Below are 19,312 nucleotides of genomic sequence, written 5' to 3'. Positions count from 1 at the left end.
CTGACCATCCTGGGCCTTTTCTGTGAGTCTGGGCTTTGCTTTCCCCTGAGTGCCCCATGCATGGAAATGGGTGGCTGTGCCATATGGGATAAAGTCTCCCCTCCATTTCCAGGGCTCAGAAGATGGGACCTGGAGGGGGATGTTGCAGATCTGCATCCCTTTCCCAACATGAGGCTCCCCAGCTTCCTCCTCCCAAGTGGGGCTCCCCACTTAGCCAGGCAGAGTCCCGCCTGGCATCCCTGCAAGAGCCCCCTTGCCTGGCCTGTGCATGGGAAAAGGAGGCAGAGGAACATGGGATATGGACTTCTGCATTCCTGGGTCTCAGAAGACGGAGGCTGGATTTTGGAGATCTGCTTTCCATCTGCAACATGAGGCTCCTGAACTCCCCTCCCTCCCTCCCTCCTTCCTTTCATGGAGTGAGAGGCAGCCTTGATTTCATCATTTGTTTTCACTTGCTTTTTTTCTAACTGCTCTCTGTGTTTGTGTCTGTTTGTGTGAGGTTATAGTTTGATCGCGGGAAAAAGAGACCGGAGACCAGTGTGACTTTTCAGCTCTTTATTTAATGTATAGATCTGTGCAGGACCTGCGAGCTGTGGCAACTCTTCTTATAGGGATTGCTAGCGGCTCGCAACCAATGACAGCTCTTTGAATCTCCCGTAATCGGCCGGGCCAATTGTGGGCGATCTTTAGCGAGCCAATCTGGGCCGGCTATTCAACCCAATCACTGTGCAGTGTCTCTGAGCCAATCAGAAGAGGGTATTCCAAGTATGTTAATATGGAACAGTTATTTTTTAAAACTCTGCACAATTCTGGCAACCAGTTTTTCACTAAAGTTGATTTTTTTTTTCTTAGAGACTGGCTGCACTATTGCATCAGCCCTTTTGTGGTGGTGGCCTTGAGCATTAGCTTTCAAAATAAAGTAAAATTTGGTTGCAACTCAGCAGGCAGCTATTTCAGATCCGTGACATGCTCTGGCATTAACTGGCCCCTGGGATTTTCTCTTGAAGCACAATGTCAACAAATGTCACATTTCTTTTTGTCTTCAGCCACAAGTGCCATGTATTCCCTCTGGGGTCAGTTTCAAGGATGGAGACCCCAAACCTCTCAATTCTAGGTGATGGATTTAATTCAATCTCTGCCCCTATTATTATGAATAATATGGATATTATTCCCCTTTCATTACTCTCCAGAGAATTGCCCAACAATCTTGGAGTCCAAGATCTAGTTGAATTATCCAAGGATCCCTCCTGAGAGGGAGAATTATGATAAAGGCTTCAGCTCTGCTCTTTGGCCAAATCCTCCAGGGGAGACTTTGGGCAGAGAAATATGGAGTTTGGGGAGAGGCAATTATGGAGTTGGGGAGAGGCAGGGTCTGTGCTCTTGAATGTACATCTCTCTCTTTTGCAGATGAAGCTGAGTATTTCTCTGTGTTTCAATCAGGAAAGCGACTGAATATTCCACCTTATGAAAGTCCTTAGAATTCTTCTAATTCTCCTTTAGAAATAGGAAGGGGAATGATTGATTCCTCCCATGAATTATGGACCTCCTGCTTCTGGTTCTGCTGCTGCTGGTGTCTCATCCAGTCTCTGGGAAGCTGAGAAGGAAATGCCCTTTGAGTTTCAAGCACCAGGATGGAAACTATCCACGCAGCTTTTACCATGCAGGAGACCATCTCATTGGTATTGTCATCACTGGAACTGAAAGATTGCATATAAAGTTGCTTTTCAATGTGTCTCCTTCTCTTCAGTTTGTTTTCCATGATTTGTAAGTCATTCTGGGTGATGGAGTTGCACTCCCTTCATTCTCTCCTTCTTTTCTGTTTTTTTCTCTCTCTTTTATTCCTACATTGGGGGATAAGTCTAATTTCCTGAATGATTTTGATTTCCATGGCTTGTCTCTTTTGTCTGATTTTCTGAAGGAGACTCAAATCCAAAAAGGGGTCTGAAAAAAAGCTGAAAGAACTGCAGATTATTTTCCTTTCTCAGTTCAATCCTTAATTTATCACTTGAATAATGAATTTTATTTAAAGTAGTGGTTGAACCAGTTGTAGTTGCCATACCTCAGCCAATTTCTGTATTCATGTAACTGATCATTGCTTTTGGATCAAAGTTGGCTTTAGGCTCAGTAGGCTTGTGGAGGATTATATATATTATATATAACAAAAGTATTTGTTGTTGCTGTTGATTATAACATTCTTTTTACAATAGGGATTCTGATGATTTTTTTTATGGCTTTCTATTCGTTTTCACAATTCAAATTGTCAACAAGAACTCCCAGATCCTGCACAATCTCACTCTGGGCTACAACATCCATGACAACTATATGAGCCCTTTCCGCACTTCCGATGCGTTGCTGGACATTCTCTCCACTGGAGATGCCAATGTCCCCAACTATGGCTGTGGAGAGAAGGACAACATTCTGGCTCTTCTTGATGGAGCTTACAGGGACATCTCCATGCAGATGTCAACATTTGTAGGTACCTACAAAATCCCACAGGTTTGTGTGTTTTTTTCTCCATCTGGTAAAGTGAGGGGTGGGTGGCGGTGGGTGAGCAATAAATGCAATCATGTCTTCTCAATGGAGTTCAAGAGCTGCTTTTCTCCATACAAGTGGACATGTCAATATTTTATCCCATTGTGTTCATGTTTAAATTAATCATAAAAGGCCTGAAATGCAAGGACTACATTCCCTGGAGAAGACATTCTACCAACTATTTAAGTGATCAAAAAATATCCTAGGTTGTTGAGGCCTTTATTGGCATGTTCATTTTCACATATAAATAATGCCTTCCCTATCCTGTCAGACTGAAGTTGGCAATAGTAGCATTTTATCTATGTAAAATATTGAATAAAAAGGACTCTAGCAATCACAGGCCAAATAGACTAGCAGATATTGTGGCTAAAATTTATGCCATGATCATCTTAAACTTTTTGGTAGAGTTAAAAACTATATAAATTTTTTGATAAATTATGCATATGTTAATAATAATATTAACTAATATTAATAATATTAACTAATAATAATAAGCTAATATTGGCAACAAATTTGCATAGAAATATCTAATCTACATCAATGAGGTAAACAAGGTTTGCTGGCTTTCTAGATGTTAGTGCAGCATTTGACTCAATAAACAGAGAAATATGATGGAAGAAATTGATCGCCCTCAAAATGGAGCTCAGCCTGTTCAGATCGAAGCCCTTCTTTGACGTGGAGCTTTGGGCTCAATGGAGCCATGAGAAGAGGGATCGATACTTACCAAGGGGGAAGGGAAAGGTGCATATGTGAACCCTTGTTATTCAGTGTTGATATGAGAAAAGTAAGGTTTTACACTTAGGCAAGAAATATCAAATGTCCACTTACAGATCAGGTGAAACCTGCCTCAATAGTAGTAACTGTGAGAGGGATCTTGGAGTCCAAGCAGACAATCCCTTAAATATGAGCCAACAGTGAGTGTCAGCAGCTAACAAAGCCAATTCAGACCAAGGTGCATCAACAGAGGGATAAAATCAAGATCAGGTGAAGTATTAGTATTGCTTTTTAATGCCTTGGCAAGACCACACTTGGATCACTGCATCCGGTTTTGATCAGCATATTATTAAAAAGATGTAGAGACTCTGACAAGAGTGCAGAAAAGAGGATTGAGGGCCTGGAGACTAAAACATAGGAGGAACAGTTGCAGGAGTTGGGTGTGTCCAGTGTAGAGAAAAGGGCCAGGGGTGACATAATAGCAGTGCACCAATATTTGAGGGGCTGCCACAAAGAAGGGGAGGTGTTTAACCTATTTTCCAAAAGCCAGAAAGCAAGACAAGAAGCAGTGGATGGAAACTAATGAAGGAGAGAAACAACCTAGAACTAAGGAGACATTTCCAGACATGTAGGATCCATGGAATAACTTATCTCCAGAAGTTGTGGGTGCTTAACACTGGAGGTTTTTAAGAAGAGACTGGACAGCCACTTGTCTGGAATAGTATAGGGTCTTCTGCTTGAGCAGGAGGGTGGATTAGAACAGGGGTCACCAACCTTTTGGACCTCAGGGACCACCAAACTCATAATTTTAAATCCCATGGACCAGGAGACCCTGGGAAAAACCCCAAAGAAGTCTGCAGGAAAATTCCCCCCCACCGTTTTCTTACCGATCAATCATTCTTTATTTGGGATCACAGGATACCCTTTCCAGCTCTGTGCTCAGGGAGGGAGGGAGGGAGGGGGAGAGAGAGAGAGACAGACTGATTTTTGGCTTCATGCAAGGAAAGCAGCAGAAGTCTTTCTTTCTCCCCCCCGAACTCCAAGCGACGCAACCCTTGTGTTCCATGGGCAATGTGGGTGGCACAGCCTTGTGTTCCCATGCAGCCTGGATTAATTGCTTTGGGGGTGACATTTCTCTGCGGCCACCAAAATCTTCTCGTCGACCATCACTGGTCTCTGGCCCACTGATTGGTGACCACTGGATTAGAAGACATCCAAGATCCCTTCCAACCCTTTTATTCCGTTTTAAATTCTGTAATAGGTATGCATGTTTAGCATGCTAAATACCTATTGGAACACACCAATTTACACTAATAAAATGATATTATCATACTTACACGCTGTAAACAAGGCTTGGATCCTTTTGTCATAATAATTAATCTGATAATTCATAAATCAAGTTCAAAAGTTATGGTCTTTGGGAAATGATATCTTAGCCATAGATGATCAGCCAATAGAGCAGGTAACACCTTTCCTTACCTGGGTTTTCTCTGAGAATGAATCTTGGCTCCCTCATCATCAAAGGGGATTATTTAGAGAAAGGGCATGAGTGAAAGTGGTGCTTAAATGGAAACCTCATACCTGCCCAGCTTCCTCAGCCCCAATTATTAAAGTATATGAGGCCAAGGTTACCCCATTTTTTAAAATGTCAATCTGATGTCTGGGGCTTCAGAGAGAAACCCCCAGCAGAACCAATCCAATCACAGCCTCTGAGGAGTATCTTGGGGTGGACAAAAGGACTCCAGCTGCTTCCCTCAGAGCTGATTTGGGAATTTACAGAATTTCTGCTTTGTCTAAATCAGAAAATATGGATGTTGGCATAAGATTTAATCTATGGAAACTGTCAGACTCCGAAAACAGATAACATTTCAATTAAAGACCTCTTGGATGATACAACTGACAAATTTTGTTAGAAAGTGAGCTCTCCCTGTTTCTTATGTAATTGGAGAAGAAGCAGAGGTGGGATTCAAATTACTTAACAACCGGTTCTGTGGGCATGGCCTAATGTGTGGGTGTGTGATGTGGTGGTCATGTGACCGGCTGGGCATGGCTTGTATGTAAATATTGCAAATATTTCTGTAAATATTGAATTTTTTAATTAAAAAAGAACAACTTTTACCCAAAATCGGGCAAAGCAGGCAGGCAGATTGAGTTGCTCACAGAATCAAAGATTCACTCAGAGATCTACCTTTCTGCAATCTGCTGCCTGAGTTGCACTGAAAATTTGAAACTTCAGTCCTAAGGAAGGTTCAGCTCTGCTTTTAGGTTAGCTAGAAATCAAAAATCCAACGATTCCCTGCTTTTTAGGTAATCTAAATATCCCTTCACAGCTGATAGTCAGAACAGCTGATGGCCAGGGGAAGAAAAGGAAAAAGAGGAACTTACCAAAAATCAGGTGAAGGTACAAGCAGGCAAGTTGGATGGGGCTCATGCCAGGTGAGAGTGGACGGGGAGAAGAAGGGCCAGTCAGTGATTTGCTAGTTCCCCAACCTGCGCAGAATCGTAATAACCAGTTCTATAGAACCAGTCCGACCAGGTAGAATCCCACCCCTAAGAAGAAACCAGAAAGATTCCTCCAGAGAGAATCTGGAATATAGAAGCAGAAAAAGATTCAGCAATCTTCAAAAATTATATATTAACCCCTTTATTGGAATAGAATTGCAATAAATTGTAGGAGTCATACAGTAATATGACTTACATTGTTTATTGTCTTTTAATTTGTTTATTATTTGCCATTTTTATTATACAGTCCTGCTAATATTTTGTCTTTAATAGTTTAAACAATGTCTAATTAACAAACTATTCTAATACATTTGTAGGAACCACATTGGATTTACTAAAATCTAATAGTTTGGATTTGATCTGATGCCAAATATAACACAGCATTCTTCATTTCTTTTTCAGATCAGTTATAAAACTGCTTCAGAGGCTCTGAGTTATAAAAGCCAATCCCCCTTTTTCCACCAGATACTCCCCAAAGAAGGATTCCAGTACCCAGCAATTGTCCAGCTGCTCCTCCATTTCAGATGGACCCTGACTGGCCTCTTTGCTTCAGACACAGAGAAGGGAGAGAATTTCCTGAGGACTTTCACTCCTATGCTTGTCAAGGAGGGAATTTGCATTGTTATATCACAACAAATCTCAACAATTGGCTATACAGCAGCCCTCTGGGAGGCCCTCTCTAAGTGGAGACAAGTCAATGTCTTTGTTCACTTCATAGAATTTGATTCCATCTGGGACAGAATTATTCCTTTCCATGAAACACTTCTGCGTTTGCCAGGACCTATTGAAGGGAAAGTCTGGATCCTCACAAATTTTGCAGAATATATAATGAACAAGCACAGACTTCTCAAATACATCCATAGTATTTGGAACTTTGGTTATTCATTAAAAGAAAGACCAAAATATGATGCCTTTGAACCCCATTTCTTTGTGGAAGATCAGTTTCAAGATCATTATTTCCACTGTTCCCTTTCCAAGCACGTCTTTTCTGTCAAAGGCCACAGAAGATGCATCCAAAAAGCCCCACTGGAGACCCAGGAGAAAAAGAACAGGAAACGGATCGAAATTCTCTACCATGATTACAGCCTCATGAAGACTCTGTCCCAGGCCCTGAACACTGCCTATTGCTCCAGATCGAGGAGGGGAAGGAAGGAGGGGGAAAAGAGGTTGGGGACTCCAAGGCTGCAGCCGTGGCAGGTATGGGGTCCTGAATGTGGATCCATTAACCTTTAATCCTTTGGACAAGGAATCCAGAGGAGAAGGAGAGGAACCATCTCAGCAGATCTGGCCAATTCAATGACTCAGGGAATGATGGCTCCAAAGAGTAGATACAATGGCATTTTGATATTTAGCACTGCTAATTTAAAAATGTTGTTCTTTTTTACATAAAATCCTATATTTATGGGTTTGTGGTTAGCATCATGGAATTTTCCTTTATAAATTTGAAGGAGACCCTGAGACCATCTAGCCCTAACCCTCCTTCTCTCTGCAGGGATCCCAATTCAAGCTTATCTGATTGACGGCTGATCCCTCTTTGCCTTGAGACAACCTGTGAAGGGGAGACTGAACTCTGTCTCTGCTTTACTGTGGGGGAAGAGCCCCCCTCACTGAAGAATGGGATATTTTGAAGAATATTAAAAAGGGCAGATCATTATATTTTCCCAAAGGAAAAAATAGAGAAACATGTTTTTTCAGACAGAGAGCAGCCCCCACCTTTCTCCATAGCCCTCAGCAGATGTCAGCACTTAAGGGATAAAGGACTTATTGAAAGAAGCCAAGTATCTAGTAGGTAGCTCTATTCATAGGCAAAAATAGGCAGAGCAAATCCTGCAGGCAGAAATCCACTCAAGGCAAGATATTTTAAAATTCCCTGAAGCAAGGTCTGAACAAAGGTAGGAGTAGCCCTCAGCCACAATAGGCATTGCCCAACACCCTTTCAGTTGCACACATACACACACACCCAGCAAACTTCAACCAAACCTGGGAGCTCAGACAAGCTACAGAGCAGCTATGATTCCTACATAACCCCTACATAGCCCCATGGGAGTCTGACAACAGTCAATAGAATAACATGTTCTTGCACAGGAAAGAGGAAGCTCAAGTGCAAAGCCCATGAGAAGGTATTAATGCCCCCCACTCTCCACTCCATGGGGTCAGCTGCCCAGAACCAGCCATGTGGTTCTGTTCATCCTTAAACCATCTTTCCAATTAACCTCCATGTTTCCAGTGCCTTCCTCCTGAACCAGATGGATATTTCTTCCAACAACTGTGTTAGATCTATGCACCTTCAATGGAACAAGAAGGGGCCATAAAAATTCCAGCTCTGAAAGAAACTTCCTAAGAAGCTCTTCTCAACTATGTTCCCAAGAAAAAAAAAAGGGGGGGGGAATTAACATGTTGCTTCTTTGTATTGACGAAATCCACATCAGACTAAGGAGAAGGGTTCTAACTCCCTTTATCTAGACTGCATGCCTGGAGGGATATCAGACCCTGCTTTGAACATCGCCTGGATAACTTCCTTTTCAATGAAGAATTCCTTTTGAAGTAACCAGTTTTTAGCAGTTCATTCTTATCATTTGGAGGGGAGAGAGTCTGGGCCTTACATAAAGCAGGGTCTGCAATAATGGTCAACCCGGAGAGGAAATTTTTTTTCTCCTTCCAAAATTGCACTCTACCAAGGGGACCCTGCAAAAAAAATTGTCTGAACATAGCAAGGAGCAAGGGGAAACTGAATAATGGGGAAAAACTTCAGCAACTACCCAGCCAGACACTGGCTTTGTGTGCCCCATCAAAGACATCGAAGCTGCCAGCAAAAATTCCACAAAGCCCCAATGGTCTATAGGCGTAGGAAAGAGAGACAGCTGGGATGGAAGAGCCAAGGGAGTAACCCTCACCTGGGGTAACCATAAACATAGGTGGAAAATGGAGCTGGGAGCCTTTTCCAATCACAAAAAATGGGTCAAGGAACCGCTGGCAGATGACCAACTGAAGCGGTACATAAATCGCCTCGTGAGGGAAGCCCTGGAGGCCCTCAATGTGTGGGATGTACCAGGTCACCAATGAAGGAGAGCAAGTGAAATTGAGAGAACCCAAGCCATCACTCCAGATCCAACTGAGAATGATCCAGCAGTGGAGCAAGCTGGAGGACCAGCAGCAGTGCCAGGTACCCAACCTCTTGCTGCTCCAGAGCAGGGGATTAACCCCGGCCAACCCAGAGACATACAACTGCAGATCACGCTCTTGGGGGTAAAATTCAATGGAGACCCCCCCCCCAAATTTGGATTCTTCATGGCACAACTCCTCACCTATATTCAAGAATATGGGCAGAATTTCCTGACCCAGAGGCCCAAGTGGGAGGCAGCATCTGGTGGCTGCCTCTTCTAGTGGCCCTAGAAGAGGCAGCCACCAGATGGATGGTAACCCTCCACACCATTAATGCCCCAGAGCTGAGGAACCTTGATTGTTTCATGACAGCCTACACCATCGCTTTGAAGACCCCCTTACTGATCCAAAAGCTTGCCACCACATTAGGATTGTAAAGCAAGGCCATTCCCCTGTAGCCGAATACACAGAGGAATTTCATGACCTGGCTGGGTGAGTGGACTGGCCAGCAAATATCCTAGTCTATTGGTTCAAAGACTCAAAAACAACCTGTACATGGCCTGCCTGGCCCATGGGGCCACAATCTTCTGAATGAATGGTACCTGATGACAGAGGAGGTGGAGATAGACATGACCCATAACCAGTACCGCAGTGGCAGGGCTTGGAGAAGATCCCCACCCCAAGGGAAGCGGGAGTTTTTTAAATCCCAAACCACCATGACTCCAAGACCATTTGGCTGTTTTAAGTGTGGAAAGGAGGGGCATTGCACAGCATAGTGCCATTCAAAAACCCCTGCCAGAAAGCCAGAAGTCGGGGGGAAGGGGGAACCTGGAAAACCCAACCCCCGAGGAAAAGGAACTGCCCTGAGAAGCCATGAGGTTTCACCCCCCCCCCCAAAAAAAAACCCAGAGGAAGAATCCCCAATGCCCCGAGGAGACCTGAGTCAATTTGAAAGTGATTCGGAAGACGACCCGATTCAATTGGGTAAGCGATCCAATCGAAACACTCACTCTACCCTTGTTTATCCCCAGCCATGGGAAGGGGGAGGAAGTAGCAGTGTTACTGGATTTGGGATGCATCTGGTGCCTAATCAACCCCACCCTAGTAGGGAAATTGGGAATCCACCTAAGGAAAATGGAGAACCCCATCGCTTTCTGCCAATTAGACAGGACTATAACGGGGCGGGGGGAGCCAGACAGTTTTGCCACAAAATCATTGAAAATAGAACTGGGGAACCATAATTAGATGCTCATATTCATTGTAGCCCCAGGAATGGAAGGGCCACTAGTCCTAGGACTCACATGGCTACAGAAATGGAATCCAAAAATAGACTGGAAAAGAGGAACCATACATTTCCAGAAACACGTAGCCTTTGCAAACAGCCTAGTGGGGGGGGGGGTGGGGGAGAGAAAAAACAGAGAACCAGCCATGGCTAGCCAGCTGGCTGAACCCATTAATATTCTCAAAGAGTACCAGGATTTAGCCCAGGATTTAGCAAGGAGGCTTCTGATGAACTCCCGATTCATCGTGCCACAGACTGTGCCATTGAAATCCTGCCAGGGGTTAAACTTCCAACCTGAAAATGTATTGCATGTCCCCCAGAGAACTAAATGAACTCAGAGCGTTTATCGATAAAAATCTAAAATGGGGTTTCATTGAACCTACCTGACCGAAAATAGCAGCCCCAGTATTATTCCATGAAAAGAAAGATGGCTCCCTACACCTTTGCATTGATTTTTGAAATCTGAACATCATCAGCGTGGAAAATATGTACCCACTCCTCCTCATGAAGCTCACTTCTCTAAAGGAAAAAAATTCAAAGTTAGATCTATGAGAGGTGTGTTACTGCATCAGAATAAGAGAGTGGGATGAGAGGAAGACTGCTTTTAATACCCCACTGGGATGCTACCAGTTTAAAGTGCTCCCTTTCAGATTACAAGGAGCGCCTGCCATATTCATGCAACTAATTAATGAGGTTCTCCATGATTTTTTGTACAAAGGGGTTCTAGTTTATCTCAATGACATTTTAAACTACACCAAAACAAAAGAAGAGCACATAAAGTTATTCTGAGCAGTTCTCACAAAACTCCAAAATGCCAAACTATATGCAAAACTCTCTAAATGTGAGTTCCACCAAAAAAAAATTGACTACCTGGGATATAGAATATCCCACAAGGGAATAGAGATGGACCCACAAAAAGTAAAAGCTGTCATCGATTGAGAGCCGCCCCATACTCGCAAACAACTGCAAAGCTTCCTGGGTTTTGCAAACTTTTACCACCAGTTCCTTCCAGCTTTTGCAAATATTTCCCTCTCCATTATGAGCTTGTTAAAAATGAAAAAGGGGAAGAAACCCAAGCCAAGGTAATCCCTTACCTGGACAATGGAATGCCAAGCGGCATTCGAAAAACTTAAACAGCTATTCTCAGCAGAACCAATCCTGAAACACCCAGACCCTGAACAACCATTTGTCATCCAAGCAAATGCTAGCAATGTAGCAGCTGGAGGAGTTCTACTCCAAAAGAATGAACATGGACAGTTGCAACCATGTGCTTATACTTCCAAGAAATTGACAGGAACTGAGCAAAGATGGGCCATATGGGAGAAAGAGGCATATGCTGTGTGATGGGCACTCCTCACATGGAGACATTTCCTGGAAGGGAACCAAATTCCCTTTGAAATCTGGACTGATCATCAAAATCTAAAAGCCCTGAAAACTCCATGGAAACTCTCCCCAAAACAAGTATGCTGGGCCCAATATTTTAAACATTTTAATTTCACTCTCAAAAATCTCCCAGGGGAAAAAAAATTCTTGGCAGATGCCCTGTCCAGGAAACCCCAATACAACAGCAAAAAGTTTGGAGTTGTAAAACCCATGATCCAACCAACTCAACTTGCAGCCAAAGTAATCACCAAGCACAAGGGAAGAAAGAACCACTGATACAACGACTTCCAAATTTAAGGACATCTGGCTCTCGCTAACAAAAACATTTGCTTTCTCAAAGATGGTCTAGCCTGGGTAGAAAACAAACCTTACATCCCTGTCAATCAGAGGATGGACCTCATGAAACGATGCCACAACTCAAAAATAGCTGGACATTTTGGATTTGTAGAAACCCTGCACCTCATCAAAAGACAATTCTGGTGGCCACCTCTCAAAAAGGATATTGAAAGCTATATTGCTAGTTGCCCTATCTGTGCTGCTGCAAAAAGAAGACAAGGAAAATCTCCTGGACTTTTACAAACAGTAAAAGTCCCACACCTCCTTTTCTGCACCCTGGAGAGAGATCTCTATGGACTATATAGTGGAGCCCCCTGAAAGTGCATTAAATACTGTTATTTGGGTTGTAACGGAGCTTTTTTCAAAACAGGTTCATTTTGTACCATGCCAAAAGATCCCAACAGCCAGGGCATTGGCAAAAATGTTTTTAATACACATTTATAGCCTCCATGGAGCTCCCCAATGGATTATCTCAGATAGGGGTGTACAATTCACATCCACATTTTGGCGGGCTTTTTAAAACCTATTAGGCTCCACCCAGGGGTTGTTGTCTTCCAATCACCCCCAGACTAATGGTGGATCAGAACAATCTAATAGCATATTAGAACAATATTTAAATTGTTTTACTAATTACCAACAGGACAATTGGACTGACCTTCCTTTTGCAGAGGTAGCATACAATAACTCGGTCCACAGTAGCACTGGTTTCACCCCATTCCAGGTAGCCACAGGACAAGAATTCAACCCCATGCCAGAGCTCCCTACCAAGGAACCTGAAATTCCTTCCCTTAAGGAGTGGATAAATAATTTGCAAACCACTTGGCCAGTGGTCAGACTAGCCTTACAAGAGTCTGGAGCAGCTTTTAAAGCTCAAGCAGAAAAAAAATGCTCTGATCCCAAACCATTCAAAGTTGGGGACTGCGTATATTTGTCTACAAAGTTCCTAAAATCATTGCAACCCTCTAAGAAACTGGGACCTAAATTCATTGGGCCATTTTCCATCTCCAGAATTATTAATCCTGTTACGGTAGAACTTCTACTTCCCAAAACACTTAGACAGGTTCATCCAGTATTTCACTGTAGCCTACTCAAACCAGAGATCACTTCAAACCTTAGACCCCTCCTTCCCACACCTCCAACTCCCATTATGGTACATAAAATTTTGAAATTAAAGATATCTTTGATTTGTGCACTCACTATTGATCCATACAATATTTAGTAGCTTGGAAACACCTTCCCTCCTCACAAAATGAGTGGGTAGCCAAACGACATATAAAGCATGCACATTACTACGGAAGTTCTACTTCAGTGGTTCCCAACCTTTTTTTCGCCCCGCACCCCTAAAGAAATTTCACTCGAACCTCGCACCCCCTGGAATAAAAATGCCAACATATAGCCAATATCCTATTATTTACCTGGACTTTTCTTGCACCTCCTGGAATATCGTCTCGCACCCCCAGGGGGTACAAGCACCCCAGGTTGGGAACCCCTGTTCTACCTGAAATATCCTCACAAACCATTCTAAGTTGTAAATGTAACACATGTTTTAGGTCTTCCAAGTGGATTTCTCAAATTTTTGAGGAGGGCAATATTTCAGATCCATGTATCTGCCATTCTTCAATGGAAGAAGAAGAGGGGGTTTGACACAAGTAATTATTTTTGATGTAATCTGAATATCTTAAGTCTTGTATTGAATCTATATAACTTGCACATAATATACAACAGGGGACTGGAGCCCAGATGCCTGGAAATTTGTCACCTCTTGGAGATAGTAAGAGGAGAAGGGGCCATAAAAATTACACTCCAAAAGAAACTTCCTGAGAAACTTTTCTCAACTATGTTCCCAGAAAAAAGGGAGTGGGGGGAATTATCATGTTGCTTCTTTATATTGACAAAATCCACACTGGACTAAGGGGAGGGGGTTCTAACTCTCTTTATCTGCATGCGTATTGGCATATTTAGACCTTGCTTTGAACATCGCCTGGATCTTTTCCTTTTCAATAAAGAATTCCTTTTGAAATACCCAGTTTTCAGAAGTTCATTCTTATCGTCTGGAGGAGAGAGAGTCTTGGACTTACAAACTGGCTAAGCTCTAAAACAGCTCACCCTTTTATGATATGTCTTCTCTCATTCATCTAAAATCTCCTCTCTTGTAACTGAATGCATTTTTTAAAGTGTCTGATACCCTGGAATAATGGTGAGCAGATCTTACGCTCATGTGTAATATGTGTCAGTGATTGGAAGAGACCTGTGTTCTCCCTTCTCCAACCGAGATTTTGTGTCAGTTGGAAAAGGGGCTCCCAGACTCCTCCTGATCTTCTCCTTGTGGTCTTTCCTCCAGGCTAAGACCAGCTCCTCTGAGCTCTTCCTTGGCTTATGTGTTGATGTAGATTCTGTGCAAATTCTCCTCCAAGTGTGGTGCCTGCAAGGGACCTGGTCCTTGAGTTGGGATCTCCCCAAACCAGAACATTCACTTCCTGAGATCCTTATGGCTGCATTTGCCTTCTTTCCGTGAGCCTCACCTGCTGACTCTGATTCCATTTCCAGTGAACTACGATTTTGAGATCATTTTCACAAACATACATATTAAGTTTGGTATCCCTCATCTTTCTTCCAGTCCATCATTCATGTTCTTATATGAGACTCCATTGTTAGTCAAGTCCAACTTTCTAAAAATCATATATTTTTCTATTGCTTTTTACTTGTGTGCTGATCATAAATATTGTTTCTGGAAACTTGATATTCCTTTTATTTGTCATCTGCTCTAGAATGTTTCCTATAATTGACCAGTTGTGTCAATTATATTTTCTCTATATTTTGTCAGTGTATGATTGACAAATTTTTCTCAAACTTTTCCATTCACTTATGAAGATAATGGCAGTATTTGTATCCTAATTAATCATATTTAGAGATTAGACAATTGTAGAAAAAAAGAGTCAACATGAGATAAGAAACCAAGTTTTCTGCTTTTAAAATTCCTGGATGTTCCTATTCTAGTTTCATTCCTTTCTGGAGAAGAATGAATATTGGAATATTTCTGACTTTGAACTGTACTTGGACCAAAATGGAGAGATAACAGCAGATCTGACCATTGACAGCTTCTTGGTTCTCCCCAAGCAGGATGCTGTGGAAGAGACTCTGGCATATTTTGAAAGACAGAGACTTATTATCGAACAAGATGCTCTTTCATGGTTCAATGAGGTGGGAGAATTTTTGGTGTCTTTTCTCTGTTTTCCAAAGCCTGAGGTCCCATTTCCAGTGGGCCAAGCCTAGAGTCTCCAGGGTGGTTGGCCTTCCATGCCAGTTGGTGCCTTCTAATGGAAGTTCTTCAAGACACAGGACCTCACTGAAGTGGCTTTGCAATGAAATCTTTCAAGATCTTGCTGGTCAGAGGTTTCTTTCTTCACAGTTTAATTTCATATTAAAAATTATCTAATGGGATAAAAGTTTCCTAAACCTTTTACAGTAAACTTTATTCTCAGTTTTAATATGACTATATCATCATACTCAAATCTTTTTTCAATTTCATCCTTCCAGACTTTATTAGATAGTCAAGTACTTTATTGTAATGTTAAATTCCAAAAGCAAAAGGGAGGAACTAAATGAAGAATCTGTCAGTTGTTCTACCTCCTGGATCTGTTTAAAAGTAGTCAGAGATTTCATATTTACCTCAGTGAAGACCAGAGGCTACTTGGCTAATGTCCATTTCTCCCTCCATTTTCCATGGACGGAGAGTCCTAACATATTTCCTTTGGCATTCCTTTTTCTGCTCAGTCCCTGCCTCAGTCCAGATGTGTGGAAAGTTGTCCTCCTGGATTTGTCAAGAGGGCTCGAGAAGGAGAGCCAGTTTGCTGCTACAACTGCATTCCTTGTCCAGAGGGGACCTTCTCCACTCAGGAAGGTGGGTGACACCAGAGGAAAGGAAGGCCTGGTGGAAATGGATTTATCCAGAACATTTTGATGAAAGTGCAAGTTAAAAGACAGATTGAAGCTCACCTGTTCTTTTTTTTTTAACCTGCACAATTTCTCATCTAAAAGGAAGTAAATAAAAAAGACTTTGAAGGAGGGGCTGGGAAGAGATGGTAGGAAGACATGGCAGATTGGGCAAGCTTTACTAACAGCAGAGGAAATATCTCTTCTGCTTTTTAGTTTGGATAGGTGCTGTTAAGTTTACCTTTCTAGGAACACCTGAGTTCTTTGGAACTTGGTGAATTGTTTTAGGTCCACCTTCTGAAAGACATTGCAATTCCCTGTTTATTGGCCTCCCCTTGAGGGTCCCCGAGAAGGTGTCCCTAGTCCATAATGGGGTGCTGTGGAGAGTTATGGGGGGAATTCATTACAGAAATATTCTTCCAGTTATGTAGAAGAATCAATCAATCAGAAAAGAGATCTTGGAGGTCTTCTAGTCCAGCCCCTGATCAAGCAAAAGAAACTATACCATTTCAGGCAAGTGACTATCCAATCTCTTCTTAAAAGCCTCTAATGTTGAAGAACCCCAAGCCTCTGAAGGCCAGATGTTCCACTGATTAATTGTTCTCACTGAGAGGAAGTTTCTCCTTAATTCCAAATTGCTTCCAGATGTTACAAGATACTCCAAGTCTGTTTGCCTAAAAAGATTACATGATTCATTGTTAACCTCAAATAACATAGTTTCCTATGAAGATTCTACACATTACACTGGAAATGCTTAACATCCTAGGACTTCCCTCAACTTCATATACCCAGCTTCCTTTTTTTAAAAAAAAATCCTTCTTATGCTCTTTTTAATGAAATTGTTAAGAAATACTTCTTGCAAAATGCCTGTGGTATCAGCTGTTATCCAAAGAAGGTATTTCTTGTAAGATAAAAGGACAGAATGTTAAAGAAAGATTGCTTTTTCACTTTCTCAGATACAGAAAAATGCACCAAGTGTCCAGATGATAAATATCCAAATAAGAACAGAGTCCAATGTATCCCCAAAGCTATAATCTTCCTGTCTTATGAAGAACATCTGGGCATCATCCTGGTCTCTTTTGCCCTATTCTTCTTTCTAACCACAGGCTTTGCCTTAACCACCTTCATGAAATACCGAGAAACTCCCCTTGTCAAAGCCAACAACCGGGACCTCTCCTACATCCTCCTGGTCTCCCTCCTGCTTTGCTTTCTGTCTTCTTCTCTCTTCATTGGTCAACCAAGGAAAGCCACCTGCCTTCTCCGACAAACAGTCTTCAGCGTCAACTTCTCAGTTGCCATTTCTTCTCTCTTGGCTAAAACCATCACGGTGGTGCTGGCTTTCCTGGCCACAAAACCAGGAAACCAAGTGAAGAGATGGTTGGGGAAGAGCTTGGCCAACTCCATCATCCTTTCTTCTTCTGCTGTCCAAATTCTCATTTGCTCCATCTGGCTGGGAGTTTCTCCCCCCTTCCCTGACTCTGACCTCCACTCCCAGCCTGGAGAGATCATCCTGCAATGCAATGAAGGGGCCGTTGTCATGTTCTACGTCACCCTCGGCTACATGGGATTCCTGGCTTCCATCTGTTTCACAGTGGCTTTCCTGGCAAGGAATCTGCCTGGGGCCTTCAACGAAGCCAAGCTGATCACCTTCAGCATGCTGGTCTTCTGCAGTGTCTGGGTGACTTTTGTGCCCACCTACCTGAGCACTAAAGGGAAACACATGGTGGCTGTGCAGATCTTCTCCATCCTGGCCTCCAGTGCTGGGCTGCTGGGCTGCATCTTCATCCCCAAGTGCTACATTATCCTTCTGAGGCCAGACCTGAACACTAAGGAGTATCTCACAACCAGAATAAATATAAAAACATGACTTATAACACCATTGTGATATTGGAAGAATTGTTCAGGTTTCTTTTATTTGAAAGGTGATATTCTTTCCATTTAGATAGTGTGCAGGAGTCAAAGAAAATTATATGTATATGTTTCTTGTAACTCCCTTCCCTTTCAGCTCAATAAAATTTGCTAAATTAAACTCTGTGAAAGTCATTCCAAGAACAAGGGCTACGAGTGGAGTGGACTTATTTCCAAATATAAAGCCGATATATTAAAAAGGACATAAAGGATCACGGAATATACCTGAAACCACAACAATTAGACAAAATTTTATTAGGCCCAGATAAAAAAAATTACCAAAATTAACACGTCTCCTGGAAGTAGAATTAGAAGAAGTAGTGAAAGGATGCATGATCACATGGGATCAAAATATTGCTCACAACATAAAGTTATCAGATTGGGAGACTATATGGAACAGAAATCACAAATTAACAAAATCGGTAACATACAAACAAAATGCATATAAAATGTTCTATAGGTGGCACTTACCCCCTTCGAGATTAGCGAAAATTTACCCTAAAATGAGTCCTATGTGTTGGAAATGTAAAAAAAAAAAAAAAAGAGGGGACATATTATCATATGCGGTGGTCTTGCCCAGAGGCTCGAAAATATTGGCTTAAAATCAAAGATTGGCTACAGGAAATCATCAATGAACAATTAGACCTAGAACCAGAACCCTTTCTATTTGGGATCTTCAAAAAAACAATATGTAAAGAGCACAAAATATTTATTATTATACATATTGACTGCTGCCACGATTGCCTTTGCCCAGGGTTGGAAACAGCCATATACACCTATAGAGGAACTGGTTATACAAAAAGTTATGAATTGTGCTGAAATGGATAAATTAACGTTGAGTTTAAAAGATAAGGAATGTTCAATATTTTATAAGGTATGGGAACAATGGTATAGCTGGATAAATCGGAGATAGATTAAAGATAGGTAATTATTAAATATAAGTAATAGAATAAGAACATAATTATGCATAAATTAATACCTGTAAATAATGCATGAATTATTGTCATACAATAAGCACTACAAATAGCTGTTACTGAGTGATATATTTCTTATATTTTTAATGTAATAAAAATTCAATAAAGTCTATTTTTTTTGACAAAAAGGAGTGGATAAACAATTTGCAAACCACTTGGCCAGTGGTCAGACTAGCCTTACAAGAAGCTAGAGCAGCTTTTAAAGCTCAAGTGGACAAAAATGCTCTGATCCTAAACCATTCAAAGTTGGGGACCACATATATTTGTCTACAAAGTTTCTAAAATCATTGCAACCCTCTAAGAAACTGGGACCTAAGTTCATTGGGCCATTTTCCATTTCCGGAATTATTAATCCTGTTACGGTAGAACTTCTACTTCCCAAAACACTTAGACAGGTTCATCCAGTATTTCACTGTAACCTACTCAAACCACAGATCACTTCAAACCTTAGACCCTCCCTCCCTTTCCACACCTCCAACTCCCATTATGGTACATGGGGAACAAAATTTTGAAATTCAAGATATCCTTGATTCGCGCACTCACTGTGGATCCACAAAATATTTAGTAGCTTGGAAACATCTTCCCTCCTCAGAAAATGAGTGGGTAGCCAAAAGACATGTAAAGGACCCACATTACTACAGAAGTT

At 41.9% G+C, this 19,312-nt stretch overlaps 3 protein-coding genes and 1 long non-coding RNA gene across 4 annotated transcripts in view; 3 read left to right on the top strand and 1 right to left on the bottom strand.

Annotated features, from left to right (window-relative positions):
• Nucleotides 1–19,312, top strand: part of LOC148123670 (vomeronasal type-2 receptor 26-like) — a 211,190-nt gene that overhangs the window by 85,269 nt on the left and 106,609 nt on the right. The window lies entirely within an intron of this gene.
• The window catches only part of LOC148123672 (uncharacterized), a 127,379-nt gene that overhangs the window by 56,319 nt on the left and 51,748 nt on the right, over nucleotides 1–19,312 (bottom strand). The window lies entirely within an intron of this gene.
• Nucleotides 1–19,312, top strand: part of LOC148123673 (vomeronasal type-2 receptor 26-like) — a 128,075-nt gene that overhangs the window by 70,079 nt on the left and 38,684 nt on the right. The window lies entirely within an intron of this gene.
• Nucleotides 846–17,806, top strand: LOC148123674 (vomeronasal type-2 receptor 26-like). The gene is made up of 6 exons (XM_087919091.1): nucleotides 846–1,764; nucleotides 2,208–2,496; nucleotides 6,151–6,945; nucleotides 14,849–15,052; nucleotides 15,626–15,752; nucleotides 16,741–17,806. Exons 1-6 carry the CDS (start codon nucleotides 1,538–1,540, stop codon nucleotides 17,649–17,651), a joined length of 2,553 nt encoding a protein of 850 aa, XP_087775217.1. The 5' UTR covers nucleotides 846–1,537; the 3' UTR covers nucleotides 17,652–17,806.

The sequence above is a fragment of the Pseudonaja textilis genome, unplaced genomic scaffold (genome assembly GCF_049901715.1).
Source record: "Pseudonaja textilis isolate UNSWEBS1 unplaced genomic scaffold, rPseTex1.2 PTEXSCF25, whole genome shotgun sequence".
NCBI lineage: Eukaryota > Metazoa > Chordata > Lepidosauria > Squamata > Elapidae > Pseudonaja > Pseudonaja textilis.
Note: the sequence above shows the minus strand (reverse complement) of the source record. Positions and strands in the feature narration are given on the sequence as shown.

Bases quoted from the DNA above. Each gene is read 5' to 3' on its own strand.
- LOC148123674 (XM_087919091.1), top strand. From the start codon at position 1,538: ATGGACCTCCTGCTTCTGGTTCTGCTGCTGCTGGTGTCTCATCCAGTC. The intron at 1,765-2,207 runs GTAAGTCATTCT...TTTTTACAATAG, and splicing joins CAGTTTGTTTTCCATGATTT to GGATTCTGATGATTTTTTTT. The intron at 15,753-16,740 runs GTGGGTGACACC...TCACTTTCTCAG, and splicing joins GACCTTCTCCACTCAGGAAG to ATACAGAAAAATGCACCAAG.